Below are 17058 nucleotides of genomic sequence, written 5' to 3'. Positions count from 1 at the left end.
TGAAAATACACATATCTTTTTTAAAAAAATGCATATAATTAACCAGTCCTCAAACTTTTGGCAAAGGGATCTGTCATTCAGTTTGGAAAAAATAGAGGTCAGGAAATAATTGCATGGAAAAGAAACTGTAAAATTCATATTGAACATAAAAATGTTTTTGTCTTCAGGTGGGTGATTCATCCCTTCCTCAACAGTCAGAAAACCATAATGAGGGGGACCTATGTGACTCTAAGCCATGTGGAGAAGTGTTGGGTGAACAATTATGCCTTAACACAGAGGTGAGCATGCAGAGCCAAGGATACAGTTCTGAGTGTAACTGGTATGGGAAAGACATTCTTTCTTTCCTCAAGGAAACCTCTACTGGACAGAACGTTTCTGATCTTAATCAGTGTGGGAAAATCTTCAGTCTGACTCCAAACATCGTGTACCCGAGCACTAGCACAAATGAGAAACCCTTTGAATGCACAGACTGTGAGACAGCCTTTTTCAATCCGTCATACTTTCAGACAGATTTGAGGCCTCACAATGGAGGAGAACCCTATGACTGGAATAAATATGGGAATGGTTTTATTCATCCCACAAGCTTTGCTATGCATCTTCCAATTCTCAATGCAAGAAACCCCTACAAGTTTGAGGAATGTGGAAAGGACTTTCAGTACTTTGCATGCCTTAATAATCCCATGGGAATGTGCACTGGAGATAAATTCTGTGACTGCAAGGAATGTTGGAAAGCCTTCACGGTTTCCTCACACCTAACTCAGTATGTCTCAATTCATACTGAAGAAAAATCCAAAGTATGTAAGATATGTGGGAAGTCCTTTGCTAATTTTTCTCGACTTTCTGCACATGTTAAAACTCATAATGAAGAAAAGCCCTTTGTATGCAAGGAGTGTGGAAAGGCCTTTAAAAATATGTCATACCTTAATGATCACGTTAGAATTCACACTGGAATAAAATCATACAAATGTATGGAATGTGGGAAAGCCTTCCTTCGATGGTCAGGCCTTACTGAACACATAAGAGTTCACACTGGGGAAAAGCCTTACGAATGTAAGGAATGTGGAAAAACCTTTTCTAGATCTACTCAGCTTACTGAACATATAAGAACACACACTGGAATCAAACCTTATGAATGTAAGGAGTGTGGGAAAGCCTTCACTCAGTACTCAGGCCTTGCCACACATGTACGAATTCATAGTGGAGAGAAGCCCTTTGAATGTAAGGAATGTGGGAAGGCCTTTACCAGGACCTCTGGCCTGATTCATCATGTGAGAACTCACACAGGAGAGAAGCCTTTTGAATGTGTTCATTGTGGGAAAACCTTTATAACTTCCTCCCATCGCACAAAACATCTGAAAATTCACAGTGGCGAAAAGCCCTTTGTGTGTAATATATGTGGGAAAGCATTTATATATTCCACATCTCTTAACATTCACATGCGAACCCATACTGGAGAGAAGCCCTATATATGTAAGCAGTGTGGGAAAGCATTCGCTGTTTACTCACGTCTAAGGAAACATAGCAGAGTTCACACTGAAGAGAAGCCCTATCAATGTGAGGGTATGAGTGTTGCTATTTAGCCCATCTGTTGCCACCTTTAAATATTGACAGTGACACCAAAGATCATCAAATTAGTCTTATCTGCTTTGTGTGGGTTATAATGACTCACACTGGCCTTAGACACCATCCTAATTTTGTGAACTAGGATTATTTAGTTGCCCCCTCAAACTTTCTTTTGGGCAGTGCTGACGATTGGCCTTGAACATCACACATGCTAGGCAAGCACTCAATCACTGAGCTACATCCCTGGAACCTTTTCATCGATATCAGAATCTGAACATTTGTGGGTCATAAATGAGGCCAGTATACAAGATGGCCTCATTCTGATGCTTTACTCTTAGTGATGATAACATTTCTAAATGCTATAAAATAATGAAACAGATTTGATCCTTTTGTTTAGTGGCTGCCAGTGTGTCTTGTTAATGTAAAAATTCACTACAAGCCAAGATAATACAGGACACCTGTGGATTGTGGAAAGACATAATCCAGGCAACTATTCTGACCCCATTGATTCCGATAAGCATACCAAGAAATAGTCCCTATCTGTTCTTAGTAGCTATTCTATTGACTGATGTTATCCCTGTGTTCCTTTATAAAATTCAAAAAGTGCATTCTATCCCACCTTTTGGGATCTATTTTGGATTGGATTGGCAGTAACTTTGTTCATATATCCAATGTCCGTTCCTCAGTTTGGTTGAGATTGATCTGAGCATTGGACTGAGTGTTGTAAATGCTAGGTAGGTATTCTGCCACTAAGCTACATCCCTAGCTGGCTTTTAGTCTTTTTAATACAAACTTCTCAGTTATTGTAATGTGGATTGGCTGAGAGTTTTTCAAGGTACAGTTCTCTTTTGTTGAACAATTCCTTCTTAGCTTCAGTAGTTTCCCCTTTCATATTTTACTAAAAAGCACTCAAGAGGAACCAAGTTGCTCCTTTTGAACACTTTAATTACAGCTCTTACATAAATTTCTTATTTTATCACCCTCAAGTTCTAACTTCCACATAAAATACAAGGTTCATGACCATTACATATCACTGGTTGGTTTTTCTTCATGTTCTAGTAACATGTTCTTCCTTCTTAAGGGAGCCCTCACCAGAATAGTGTCTACCTGTCACTCAGTTTCAAAGTTACTTGCATCTGTTTAAGTGTTCTTTTACTGCAGTGCCCCAGTACCACAAAACACCATAGCCAGCACTGGCAAAATGGCTCAGAAGCTAAAGGTGCTTTACCTGATTTAAATCAAATCAGGAACTGAGGTCAGTTCCAGGGACCTACATAGTAAAGGGACAGGATGGACTGCTACAAGTTGTCCTCTACTTTACATGCATGCCACAGCTTGCACACACACTTATGTACACCATAAATATAACAACAACAACAAAAAAAAACAACATAAACCAAGTTGTTTTAAAATTCATTTTAAAAGAAACGAAATTTTAAGTTAGCATAGTATTGGGTTCCATTATGACATTTTCATATTTACATGTTATTGTACTCTATTCTCATTAGCTTACCACTTTTTGGATAGAATTTAGGGCTGTGGGTTTAGCTCAGTGGTAATAGTCCTTGCCTAGCATATGCAGAACTAGTTTTTATCTGCAGCCCTGGACAGATAATATACAGCAGATTACTTTCTCATACAAGGAAACAGCACGGGAGCGAGTGAAATGGTTCCGAGGGGAAAGCTCTTGCCATGCAAACATGAGGACCAGAATTTGGATCCTCAGAACCCATCTAACTGCCAGGTGGGCATGGAGGCCCTCCTGTCATCCCAATGCTTGGGAAGCAAGATGGGAATCCTCAGGTGATTTGAGTAGCTAGGTTACTTGAATCCATGAGCTCTGAGTTCAGCAAGATACCCTGCTTTGATAAATAGAGTGGAAAGTGATTGGGGACACCTGACATTATGGCTTCTACATGCCATGTGCAAATATGTAACACACACCAGCCTGCATATATACACACATTAAAAAAAAATAACAGCATGTTTGACTTCTGCTGCAGACTTTTACTGGCATGCAGTCTCTTTCACATGACAAAGCCTGAAAATGAGGTTTTCTTCCTCTTCTGATAAAATCATAGCCTTGTTGGGTGAGGTTTCCACTCATTGTCCTTGCCTAACAAATGAAATTCTAAAGACCCTACCTGGACAATCATGCTGTGGGTTAGATTTAACCTGAATTTGAGAGGGTCATCAGTTCAGTACATGTATGTATAGATTCTTTTGCTTTCCCAGACAGGTAGTCATACCTGTAGATAATGATGATTTTTTTTTTCTATTTTAGTTGTTGTTTTTACAGAAATGAGTATGATGTCCAGCACACTAGTGAAAGTAGTAAAAGCATATTTTTCTTTAGAATTATAATGAGGTATGCTCTCCATCATACTGATTTGCTTTTTAGTTTTTTTTTAATATCTGGATTTTACATAATGATTTTATAGTATTTCTTTATTGGTGAAGTAAAATTCCTCTTGGATTCATTCATTGCTTTCCCTGTATCTTCTGTGATGACTGTACTCATTTGCTGGTAAGACTAAAAGTACCTAGGATTTCCTTGGTCCATAATACCTAATAAATACTGGAATGAGTAAAAGGACTCTAAAATAAAAGCAGTCATTTATTAATGATGATTATATATTAGTTGTCTCATGTTAACCTTAAATTCCTAGATATATTCAACTTGGACATTAAGGATAATTTTTGTTTTGTGTGATTGCTGAGGATCAAACAAACCCAGGATTAGGCAGGCACTCTGCCACTGAGCTACAATCTTGAGCCAAATGGATCATTTTTACTACTTAGTGTTGATTACGTTTACTCACATAAAGATTATCAAGATAATCTTGAGTAACATTGACATGTAAGTTTTCCTTGTGCAAGAAGAAATGGAGTAGGGGATAGGTAGAGTGCCTGTTTAGCAATCAATGTACAAGACCCTGGTTTCAATCCTCAGCATCACCAAAACAAATTTTTAAAATGAATTGACTGGTTTTTAGCTGTAGATTAGAATAGTGTCATATACTACAATTAAGTGTATTCCTCACTTTTCTAAATTCTTAACCTGTTCAGTTATCCTGATCTAGAATAGTTGATACTGTTTTGGGTACCTTATCTTAAACTGTTCGATATCTTTTATGTTTATAGGACACCTAATATTTACAATATCATTTAAATTTTTTGAGTATATTTTTCTAGGCATGCTTTCATTTTCAAATATAAAGCAAAAATTTATTTTTTTCTTGTATTCCTAATATTTCCTGGTTGTATAATTAAATTTACTTTGGGTCTGTCTTGCATTCTGCAATGATTTCTTCTTGTATTTCCATTGAGTTGATCTTGAAAGTATCCAGTATTCTTTCAGAGAGTATCTGTCTCAAAAGCAGAGTGTGTTACCACCCACTTAGAGATTGGAAGCCAAGTTGGGAGGGTCACAGATTTAAGGGTAGCCTGAGCCTGGGCTACTTTGTGAGACACTGTCTTAAAAAGATAAAAACCAAAATAAAACAGAAAAACAAACAAACACAAATGCACCCAAAGGTGGAGTTGGGGGCCTGGTAAATGATTCGGGAGGGAAAAATCATTTTGAAATATTTAAACTTTCTGATATAGTTTTTATTCCATTCACTCTGGTAGGTATTTACATGGCTCTCTCTCTTTCTCTCTCTATATATAAGCTTTCTTTTTGTATCCTTAGTTAAAAATTTTTTTGTGGGGGGTGCTAGGATTTAGACTTAGGGCTTTACACACTTTAACCACTGACTTATAACCCAGCTGTAGGTGTGTCTTTTATACATACTTTAGTTGGAGTTTTAAAACTCTGAATACTTGAAAAATACTGATTAACAATTGTTTTAGACCATTATGTATAATGCAATGAGTAACAAATTGGATTTTTAGCAACTTGGTTTTTTTCTTCTTCTGTATTTGTTGCATGTACCTTCTCTTTGTAATGATATTTTCATTGAAATTTTACCCAGTGCTTGAAATCTATGTACTCCATTTACTTTTATTTTAGTTGCTATTCTAAAACATTAAATCCAGTTTTAAAATAAAATCTGTTAGTATTGTTTCTTTCTACCCGAGTAGACTAGACAGTTTGCATACAGATTCCCATCATTCACTTCCTGAGTGAGCATCACAATTGCAGAGACCTAGAAGGGAATGCGCCATTATACTGACATAGAAGAAAATCAAAGGAACAACTGATGTTATAGAGGATTTAATATATTTGCTGAGGAGATACTAAATCAAACAAAGTAGAATTTAGCCAAGGAAGTGCTGCCCCCCCTCCCCCACCCCAATACCCCAAACTTAGTAGTGTGCTACTCAAGCCTGGTAGAGATAAGCAAATTCATGATTCATGATGTAAATGTTTGTTCACAGGCCTGAGTGGTCAGCCATTAGTCTCATCCCCAAAGAACATGCCTTTAACATGCCTTTAACAGGCAGCTCCAGGGGGCAGTGTAGGGTCACAATGGATGTTAAGTCCTGGCCTGCTGTAAATTCCCAGTTCTTTTCTTGAGAAGAGCATAATTCTGTTGAAAGGGCAACATGACCCTGGGTCACATCTGTTTGAAAAGAGCAACACTGGTGTACTTAAATAATTTTGGCAATGTTTTTGCTTTGTAAATCATCTCTCTGTCCAGGTGGCTAGACTTGCAGTCTCCTGTCTCTGTTTATAAATGTTAAAAGTGTAAGCTGGGACCTAAAAGACTTAAGGATGACTGTGTGTAAAATGCATAACCCCAAGGTGTATATAAGTTAGCAAAATTTTCTATTTGAGGCCAGCTTTTATTTGGGCGTTAGCCCCATTTGGCAGTGTGCTTAATAAAGAGCTTTTCCTTCAGTTTTAAGTGTGCAATGATTTCTTATTGAGAAATCTTATTGGCATATTGTTTCTATGGCAACACAAGCCCCTGACTGAACAAATTTATGACAGAGGGGGTCAAAATGGGTCTCTTGATCACAGCCATAAATTCTTTGAAGTTCATCAGAAGGTGGAGTAGCATCTCCTTTTCCCTTTTATGTGAGCTGGTCTTGACTCAGTTTGACCAACAGAAGTCAAGAGAATTCAGTTCTGGAAGTTCCTCAAAAGGCTTCTAATAACATTACAGTTCTCAGCTACTGAACTGTGGGGTTGTTACGGCCTTCGTGTATCAAAGGAGCGTCAGTATCCAACAGAACTGCTTGAATGACTGCGCATTCATTTTTCCTGTGACCTGAAATGACAACAAACAAGATTTGCGTTCACTTTTTGTTTCGGGACACAGGGCATTCAACAGAACCGAGAACTGGGAAAACAATTGCTGGGAAAGATGCAGCTAGGGTTAGGAGAATGCTAAGACCCACTCAGTAATTATTTCAGGATTTCCAATCAAAAACCTCCAGCATCTCAAATTCCTCCAGTGGCCCCTGAGCTTGGTGGAGTGGGCTGAGGGTCGATCTGTTGAAGCACCCTTTATTGTTGCAACTGCCAAAAGCAATCCCAACACCTTGAGAGGTCCAGATAATTGCGGAAGCGAGCCTGCCTCTGTTCCCTACTGAATTAGGGAGCTCTGGAAAGCAAGGGTTTTAACGCGACGGAGGCAGGCAGAAAAAGTTTCTGATGAGCTTCCTGTGGGCGGGGTACCCACAGGCAACCTTGTGCTGGAAGGGCTTACGTGACAGGGCCTGGGCGCCACCGATGACTTCCGCTCCCACCCCTGGCCCGGCCCACAGCCTGAATTCCAATTCTGTCTTGTCTTCGAGGCCAAAATTGGCCTCCAGCTCCCGCTGTGAAGTTAACCCGGCGCCTCCGCCCTCATTCTGCGAAGAAACCAGAATTCTGACAAAGGGAATGCAGTGAAGTAGCATCCGAGCCCCGACCCCGCAGTAAACGAAGCGCGAGCGGAAGTGACGTAAGGACCGCGACCGTCTCTTCCGGTCCCTGTCTGCAGGGAGGCGTTCCCTGGGGGCTGTGGCCTTTGTGAGTTCCGCGGTCCGTCCGGGGACTGCCTGGAGGTTGGTGGGCGGATACAGGACGAGGGTGCTGGGCTCCGCTCTGCGCCGCGGCTCCTCCGGACGTGGCCACGGCTGAGGCTCTCAGGCTGTCAGTCACCGGGTGGAAAGTGCCCGGAGGGCGCGTCCTGGCGGTGCCTGCATCTCCCGCTCTTCAAAAGCCGCCCAAGCAACTTTTATGGAAAAAAGCTGGTGGTTTTGTTTTTGTTTTTGTTTTCTCCTCAGAAGGGAACGAGTTTTCGCTGGAGTAGTTGGAGTGACCAGCATCATAAACCTTGTGATTTCAGCGCCTTTGGTGAGCACTTTAGTGAACCGTGCCTTTTGGAAAAGGCCGCATTCCTTCAAAAAATTGGAAACGAATGTCTCGGTGAAAACTCATATTGTTGGGGTGGGTGTGTGTGTGTGTGTGTGTGTGTGTGTGTGTGTGTGTGTGTGTGTTGACTTAGCTTCAGATACAAAGACATGCTTAGTTACTTAGAGTGTACGTCTTTCTGGTGAGAGTATAAACGATGGTAGAACTCAAGTCCACTTAAGAAAACTCGGCCGAGTGTGGCTGTGCATGCCTCAGATCTCAGCACTCAGGAGGCAAGAGGATTTCTATGAATTCCAGGCTAGCCTGGTGTACATAATGAGTTCCAGGCTAACCAGTGCTACATGGTCAAACACTGTATTAAAAAAAACAAGCAAAAACACAACAAACAATAATACTAGGCTGTTCTGTACAGTTCCTAGGCCTGTGTTTGTTCCTCCATCCCTTTTGTGCTCTTGTGCTAATGATCAAATCCAGGACCTTGTGCATGCTACAAATATTTTCTCTTAGTTCTTAGGCCTGTGCATCACTAAACTGCTTAAAAATACGGATCTCACAGAGGAAATGTGGGAAGCTTTATTAAAAATCGTAGAATTAACTGTTAAGATTGATAAATTAGTGTTCTCTCTCCCACAACATTCCTTCCCTATTTCTCTTTTTAAAAAATACCTTAAATGTACTTGCATATTAGATGGTCCAGAATCTGTTGTGATACATTCATCTTTTTGCAGAAGTTTGTTTGCTCTTTCCTCTAATAGATAAATATATTGTATGGTGATTTATTTGCTAAGATGTAAACTGAAAATAAAGGGGAGCATGGCAGGGTTGTGGTGGCGCATGCCTTTAAGAGGCAGGTGGATCTCTGAGTTCGAGGACAGCTAGGGCTACACAGAGAAACCCTGTCTTGAAAAACAAAACAAAATTACTAGATTTCGATCAAGAAAGTTAGAGAATAGAGTTGGGTATGCAGCTCAGTTGGTAGAGTGTTTGCCCATTATGTACACATCCCTAGGTTCAATCTCTAGTACCATATAAACTTGAGTGTAGTAGCCCATACTCCTGGAATCCCAGCACTTAATCCATAGAAGCAGGAGGATTAGGAGTTCAAGGTCATCCTTGGCTATATAGTAATTGTAGGCCAACCTGGATCACATAAGATCTTGTCTCTTAAAAAAAAAAAAAGAAACATATTAAAAACCAGTTGGATATTTAGCTCAGTAGTAGAATGCTTGCCTAGCATGTGTAAAGCCCTAGCTTTACACTTTTCCCAGCACCACAAAAAAAAAAGAACTGAAAATTAAAAATGATGCAATGTGATATCTGACCTATAAACATTCAGAGTTCTTCACATTGTTTAAAAGAAATAAAAAGCCTGGTGTTGGTGGCGCACGCCTTTAATCCCAGCACTCGGGAGGCAGAGCCAGGCGGATCTCTGTGAGTTCGAGGCCAGCCTGGTCTACAGAGCAAGTTCCAGGAAAGGCGCAAAGCTACACAGAGAAACCCTGTCTCGAAAAACCATAAAAACAAACAAACATACAAACAAAACCCAACGAGCTTCTGGGTGTGTGGAGGTGTATGATCCATTCAAGATTTCCGTATTGTGCTGGGCTTGGTGGCCGACACCTGCAATCCCAACAGCTGAATGGGAGAGGCAAGAGTATCACTGCAAGTTGAGGTCCCCCTGGACAATACCAAGACCTTGTGTCAAAAAATAAAACCAAAAGATGTACTTGTACTTGTTTATTGGCTGTATACATGTAGTAGACAAGCTGCGATACATGGTTAAACAACTAGGCACAACTTTCCCTTTTTTGAGGCAGGGTGTCATGTAGTTCAGACAAGTCTTAAGCTTATTCTTGGCTTAGGTTGGCCTTGAATTTGGACTCCTACCACCATCTCCCAAGTGCTAGCTTAACAGGCACATCTTGCTTCCAGTAAATTTGGGTGCCACAGCTTCCACTGCCAGCTCCAGAGATTTCAAAAGCTTATGTGGAAGATAATTGGTAGATATCACATATTTGGATTATATTTTATCAGGGAGGCATCCAGTCATTGTGGTCCTAATTTTGGTGCTCCCTAAAGGCCCGGCCTGTCACAGCACTTTGCTTCTTTGCGGTGCTGGCCATTAGAGCCAGGGACTTGGGTATGCTAGGCGAGCACTCTGCACCCAGCCACAGCCCCAACGCTTTGTTTTACAGAGGTTTGTCCTTTTAAATAAAAAAATTTGCAGGCTGATAGTTTGACAGGAAGAATGTCTTGAGCCCCAGCTCTCATCCCACCTAATGTTTTTAAACATCCATTAGTCACCTGCAGTGAATACATGTCCCCGTCCCCCCCCCCTTTTTTTTTTTTTTTTTTTTGGTTTTTCGAGACAGGGTTTCTCTGTGTAGCTTTGCGCCTTTCCTGGAACTCACTTGGTAGCCCAGGCTGGCCTCGAACTCACAGAGATCCGCCTGCCTCTGCCTCCCGAGTGCTGGGATTAAAGGCATGCACCACCACCGCCCGGCCCTTTTTTTTTTTTAATGTGTACATGCTCATACCTTAATGATGGTGACATGGTTGTGGTCAGAGGACAACTTTGTGGAGTTGATTCTTTCCTCCTGTGTGGGTTCTAGTGACCCAACTCAGGTAGACAGGCTTATGTTGCAAGTGCCTTTAGCCAATTTGTCAGCCTTTTTATCCCCCCTTCCTTGTATTTATGGAGGTGTATTGTCAGAGTAAGCTTTCAAGGACGAGTGTTTGGGGTCAGAGGACATATGTACACTTTATTTTGACATACATTAATCTTTTTTGCCTTTTCCCAGGTTTTTTACCTATATAGCAATTTCTGAATCAATTTTTTAACTTCATTTGAAACTTATTCTGGGAAAATAAGCAGATTTTTAGTTGTAACTACAAGGCATTTGTTGTGAAAAGGGAAGTCACTTGGCCATTTCAAGTGAATAAGGGCACTCACCTGTATTCTCAGAAGCTGTCTTTGCACGGGTGACCTGTCATCTAGTGCTTGGGCAACTGAGGCTAAAAAAAATCATTGAGTGATATATACCTCTAATACTAGGACTTGGGAAACGGAGACAGGAAAGCACAAGTTGGAGGCCACCAGCATTACATAGTGAGAGTCTATGTTTGCATTTATATTGTTTGGGGATGATATTTACAAGTGTTATTTAATTTTTGCTTTGTACTCTTGCTCTGGTGAATGGTTCTTTCTCCTTTGTGTATCTTCCTCCCCTTCCTCTCTTTCCCCAAGCAACGTTTTTGCTGGCTGTGAACTCAAATGAGCAAAATAAAGGGACTTTTGAACTTCAGGTTTTAGGTTTTCCAAAAATATTTATTTATTTATTTATTTATTGGTCTTGCTGTGTTGTGTAGGTCAGCCTTGGCCTCTGTCCTCCTACCTCAGGCTCCCCAGCATTGTGAGTATAGGTGTGTCCACCTTGAGTTAATGATTTCAAAATGAGCCCCATTCAAGAGCTTAAAATACAATGTAATTTAGTAGATTATGTGAGTACATCATTCTTTACATTTTCATTTATGGTTTTTCAGATAGATTCCTGCTGTGTATCCCTGGATGGCCTGGAACTCACTATGTAACTGATGTTTCCTCTTGCTCCTGCCTTACGACTACTGAGATCTATGTATTTCTATATGTCTGCATTTTAATGTGAGTAATATAAAGCATATATGTGATAAATTTTGTCATGTGTAAGTAATAAAATAGTTCTCTATTCTGATCTAATTCAAAATCCAAAATGTATATAATTAATTTTCATGGATCAGATAGACACAGATGGTCCCTTGCAGTGTTTTACCGCGACCTCAGTGTTGTGGCTCCATAGTCAAAGCCCCATCCATATACAGTACTCAATATTGCTACTCATTCTCTTCAAGCAACAACTTGTAAATATTTTTTACTTATATATTAGCTAATGTATTCCTTTTAGTGCTTGTTTCTTTTTATTTAATTTATTACTGTGTGTGATGTGGGTGTGTGGGTATGTGCGTAGAGGTCAGGGGACAATTTTGTAGAGTTGGTTCTCTCCCTGTCCTATTACTGATGTGGGTGGGTTCTGGCGGTTGAGCTCAGGTCAGCAGGCTTCAATGGCAATCAGTGTACTCACAGAACCATCTCATCAGCTCCTCTGTGCCTATTTCAACCGCTTGTTAGCTGTACTGTGCCTCACTCTTCTAGCTTGAACACAGCATACTTTTCCAGTCTGCCTTTGAGGTACCACAGCAACTTTGTCATCACACACAGTCCATTCAAGCAACATCTTTTTTTTTTTTTTTTTGTTTTGTTTTTACAAGACAGGGTTTCTCTATGTAGTTTTGATGCCTGGCCTGGATCTCGCTCTGTAGACCAGGCTGGCCTTGAACTCACAGAGATCCACCTGGCTCTGCCTCCCGAGTGCTGGGTTTAAAGGCATGCGCCACCGCCGCCTGGCCTCAGACAACATCTTAACTGTATACACTTTTCTCTAGGACCACAAGCAGGACATTGATAGTGTCTTCTAGGAATTTCATTTGGCACACTTCATTTTTACATTTATTTTGTGTGTGTGTGTGTGTGTGTGTATGTGTGTGTTTGTGTTTGTGTGTGTCTATGTGTGGGGTGCTTGCACTCATGTAGGAGTGCCACAGTATTTATGGAAATTGATTGTCTGTTACAAACCTCTGAGTTCCAGGGATAGAACTCAGCTTTTCAGGCTTGGCAGCAAGTACCTTTATCCACTGAATCATTTCACTGGCCCTGGCACAATATTAAAATGACACAAAAAAAAGCAACATTTTTTACTCACTCATCCTTTCCTTTATTTTTTAATTACACTTATTTGGGGGGTTGTTGAGATCAGGGGGCAACTTGGGAGAGTTGGTTCTCTTCTTCTACCCTGTGGGGCCTTGGAATTGATGGTGAGCACCTTTTTCTACTGAGCCGTGTTGCTGGCCATGCCGTTTTAGTTCTGGTGGGATACATCCTTATTTTAAAATTTTATTTACAAATTGAAACTAACAGCTAATCATGTTAGTGTCCTTTGATGCTTCTTCACTGTAGAGGTTTCATCAATATTTTTTATGCCTTGTGGTGTATCTGTCCCCGATAGCCTTTTGTTGCCATACTCTTCTGATAGAAGAAATTGCCCTTCTCAGCTTTGAGCTGTACATCAAGACAGCAAATGACATGACTTCTGGGCTATCTGAGAACAGGATATCACAAATAGAGTCCTTGACTCTCCATACCCAGCTGCCCATAATACTCCATGTCGTGGATATCCCATAAATCTGGCATGGATATTAAAGCCCAAGCCAGTGTTGCCGGTGTTGTATCAAATCTGGGCCCTCTGATAAATTACAGCTGTAGGAACAGTGGCTCCTGTTCCCAGTCCTTGTACCTAGGTGGAGGTCTCTGAGACTCCTAGACTTTACAAGGAATAGCTTGGGTTTGACATGTGAATAGCAATGAGAGTTTGTGTGTTACAGGGAGGATGCTGCTGCATTATGAATGTACCTTAGCCTTAATGTCCTTCATAAAGGACAAGTGCAGGAACTAGCACACTTGTTCAAACTTTAGATTGTTGTCCTTAGCATTAATGTTGTGCTCAGCCAGCTATCCCATTCTCACATGTAAACTGGGGAACAGTTGTTAAGCATATTCTCCTTTGTTAACTATAGTATCATATTTGGTTTTATTTTGAAACAGGACTCGGGCTGGCCTTGAACTCTCTGTGTAGCTGAAGATGACCCTAAACTCACGGACTTCCTATCTCCACCTCCTAAGTGCTGGAATTCCAAGTCTGTATCACCATACCTTACTCATATTACCACATTTTGTGAGTACATTTCCCCCTTTTTAACAGCATCTTTGGTTTCAACTGGGGTTCCCAGTAAGCAGCATATATATATATTTCTCATTGCTTATCTTCCCATGTTTTCCATAATGAAACCGTACCCAGTGTGCAGTGGTCACGTGAGTTTTTTTCTCACTAGGTACCTCTCTCCATCATCTGCAGGTTGCTGAGTGAAACGAACAGTATAATGGTCCCCTTATCTATAAGAGAGACTTTCTTTTTTAATAAATATGTTTTAAAATCATTTAATTATTTGAGTATTTTGTGTATGTATGCATGTGTATTTTTATGTGTTTAGATACTCACGTGGAACTAAAAAGTTAATGTCTGTGTCTTCGCCTATCTTAATTCTTGAGATAGGGTTAAAACTATAGCTCACCATTTTGGCTAGACTATCTGGCTGACAGATAGTCTATGGGTATAGTGATAAGTCATGAGTTTGTTTAATACTATGTCTATTTAGCAGAATAATAGTGGTAGGTTTCTTCCTATGGTCTATGACCAACTAGCCACAGGTTCTTTGTTCTGATAATGCCAGGTCTGGGTTCCATTTTATGTGAAGGGTCTGAAGTCCAATCAGAATGTGTTTGGTTACTCCCGTAGCATTTGTGCCGCTAGTGGTTGCATCACTGGGTATATCTTGCCAGAGTGGACATTATTGTAGCTTGCAGAGTTCACAGCTGGATAAGATTGGTGATTCCAGGACTGAAGAGATGGCTCAGCAGTTAAAAGCACTCCTCTTCCAGAGGACCCAGGTTCAATTCCAAGCACTCACATGGCAGGTTACACCTATCTGTAACTCCAGTTCCAGGGCTTTTGACATGACCCAGGTTCAATTCCCAGCACCTACATGACAGGTTACACCTATCTGTAACTCCAGTTCCAGCACATTTGACATGATACTCTCAGACAGACATACAGGCAAAACACCAATGTACATAAAAATAAATTGTATATTAAAAAAAAATTGACCATTGTCCCCCTCCACTCCCCAGTAGCATGCATAGCACTCAGCACTAAAAGCTAGTCAGTAGGGATGAAGCTTCCAGGTTAATAGCAGTTTGATTTTTTCATGTTCTGTGGCTCAAGTATGTGGTGTCTTCAGCAATAGGGTCTTATTCTCGAGTTTTGAAGGGTAACCAAAAGCAATGGCAATAGTTTATAATGTTTGGAGGTCTGTGCAACACCACCAAAAGAGGTAGTCCATTCTTGGCACTGACTTTTTATTGGGGACATTGTTGCCTGGCTACAGGGTAATTCTATTTAAACTCTTTTTATACAAGTATAAATTTTAGGAAGATAGGCTTCTATGCAGTGTCTTCAAAAGGCTTTTAATGTTGCTTTTTCCCATACTCCCTCTTCTATTCTGCCCTTCTATCCCTGCTTTATTTAACTCATCCTGTTGGAGTAGTCATTTTTTTCCCTTTGTGATATGATGGTTAGCTTTTAATTGCCAACTTGTCCACCTGGAATCACCTGTAAAGAATCTAAGTTAGGAATTGTGTAAATCAGATTGGCCTGTAAGCATGTCTATGGGGGCATTGTCTTGATTGTTAATTCCTATAGGGAGTCTCAGCCTGTTGAAGGTGCCATCATTCCCTGGTTTGGAGCTCTGAAATGTATGTATAAGACAGAAGAGCAAGCAACCAAGGATCCATTCATTTCTCTGCTCTTGATTGTCAATGTGATGTGAAAAGCTGTTTGAATTCATCCCTAGACTCCTCCTAGGTGATAGACTATAAACTCTAATTGTAAGCCAGATAAATCCATCATCCCTTAAGTTGCTTTTGGTAAGATTGTTTAGTCCAGGGCCAGTGGGTGACTCAGTGTGCAAAAACATTTGTCATGCAAGACTTGGAACCTGAGTTTGATCCCTGGAACCCACAGTGGAAGGAGAGAACCAGCTCCTGAAAGTTGTCCTCTGACCTCCACATGTACATGCCTACACATGCACACACAATAATAAATATTTGTTTAGGTCTCTAGTGCTTATTGAATGAATGATAGGATTTTTGACTGCCCACAGAGGAAGTAGAGATTGTGCCATTCTAGCTGCATCCTGCTAGAAATCTATAAGAAATCTCTATATTTCTTATAGAGAGCAGACAAGGGTGTTGCAAAATTATGTTTTAATAACCAATGTTCTCAACACTTAACTTTGATCAAATGCTGCAGGAGTATAATTCTAGCACTGCAGAAACTAAGAGGAGGGTAGAAAGTTCAAGGCCACCCTGGGCTCTCATGCAAGATTGAAAACATTATCTTGATTTTAGATAGAGGTGTCTGATCTGTTTTCTTGGGTGCTGATGGCAAAACAGAGCGTCTGGCTAGTGAACTGTGTTCCAAATCTTGTCATATGTCTAATGAACTCTTTCTAATTGTATGGATTTTGTTTTACTTTGTTTTTTGTTTGTTTTTCAAGGTTGTCTTTAACTTCACTGTATAGCCAGGAATGACCTTGAACTGGGCCTCTTGCCCCATCCCTCAAATTAGGAATATAGATGTGCTTTGTCTCCAGTTAGATTTATAAACCTGTGGGAGCTAAGTCAGTCTGTTCTGCTCATCTTTTATATCTGCATAACCCAGATGACAAGTGTCAGCATTCCCAGTTGCTGCTTAAAATACTGAGTTGTGGTGTTCGAATGATGTCTCTGTAGTTAAGAGCATTTGCTATTCTACCATCAGTAATTCTAGTTTCAAAGTACCTGACAACTTCTTGGCCTCTACAGGCACTTGGACACATGTGGCATGCTCTTTCGCACATGCATACACATACAACACACACACACACAATTGAGTTAGCAGGAATAAAGGTGCACATCTGTAATCTGGCACTTGGGATGATCAAAAAGAGAAAAAAGACCAGTAAGATGGCTCAGTGGTAAAGGTGCTTGGTGCCAAGCCTGACGTCCTGAGCTCAATCCTTGGGATCCACATGGTGGAAGAAGAGAACCAACTCCCAAAACTTGTCCTCTGATCTCTACATGGGTGCCATGGACCATCAGCACACCCACACATACATATAGCAATAATAAAAACTTTAAAAAAGGGTGGTCAGATGACTCAGTGGGTAAAGCTTGTGGGTAAAAATTGCTGTGTGAGCTTGATCCGAATTTAATTCCTGAACCCCACAGTTGAAAGAGAGAACCAGCTTCCCAGATTTGTTTGCTTGCCATCTTCTGTATACCATGGCACATGTACCTGCACACAGCACACACACAATATATAAAGGACCAGTGAGATGACTAGGCAGCTGAAGGTGCCTACTCCCAAGTCTGACAGCCCAACTTCAATCCCTAGAGCTCACAGTAAGAGAGCCTATTTTTTTTTTTTTAACATTTA

General features: G+C 40.6%; 2 protein-coding genes across 7 annotated transcripts in view; both read left to right on the top strand.

Moving 5' to 3' along the window:
- The window catches only part of LOC131914751 (zinc finger protein OZF-like), a 32211-nt gene extending 26594 nt beyond the window's left edge, over positions 1–5617 (top strand). For both annotated transcript variants that reach the window (XM_059267383.1, XM_059267384.1), the window contains one exon: positions 168–5617. In XM_059267383.1, coding sequence (XP_059123366.1) covers positions 168–1580 — 1413 coding nt within the window. In that variant the 3' untranslated portion in view covers positions 1581–5617. The remainder of the gene's footprint in view (positions 1–167) is intronic.
- A 1622-nt stretch (positions 5618–7239) lies between these two features.
- LOC131914752 (zinc finger protein 426) overlaps positions 7240–17058 on the top strand; it is a 35658-nt gene continuing 25839 nt past the window's right edge. Inside the window, exons 1-4 of one of the 5 annotated variants that reach the window (XM_059267389.1) lie at positions 7241–7528; positions 7786–7855; positions 11417–11534; positions 13569–13698. The gene's annotated coding sequence lies outside the window, so the exon portion shown is untranslated. Of the gene's footprint in view, positions 7529–7553; positions 7856–11416; positions 11535–13568; positions 13699–17058 lie in introns of those variants that run through there. The other 4 variants (XM_059267390.1, XM_059267385.1, XM_059267387.1 and 1 more) reach the window with 4 other exon arrangements.

Source organism: Peromyscus eremicus, chromosome 7 (assembly GCF_949786415.1).
Source record: "Peromyscus eremicus chromosome 7, PerEre_H2_v1, whole genome shotgun sequence".
Taxonomy (NCBI): Eukaryota; Metazoa; Chordata; class Mammalia; order Rodentia; family Cricetidae; genus Peromyscus; species Peromyscus eremicus.
Note: the sequence above shows the minus strand (reverse complement) of the source record. Positions and strands in the feature narration are given on the sequence as shown.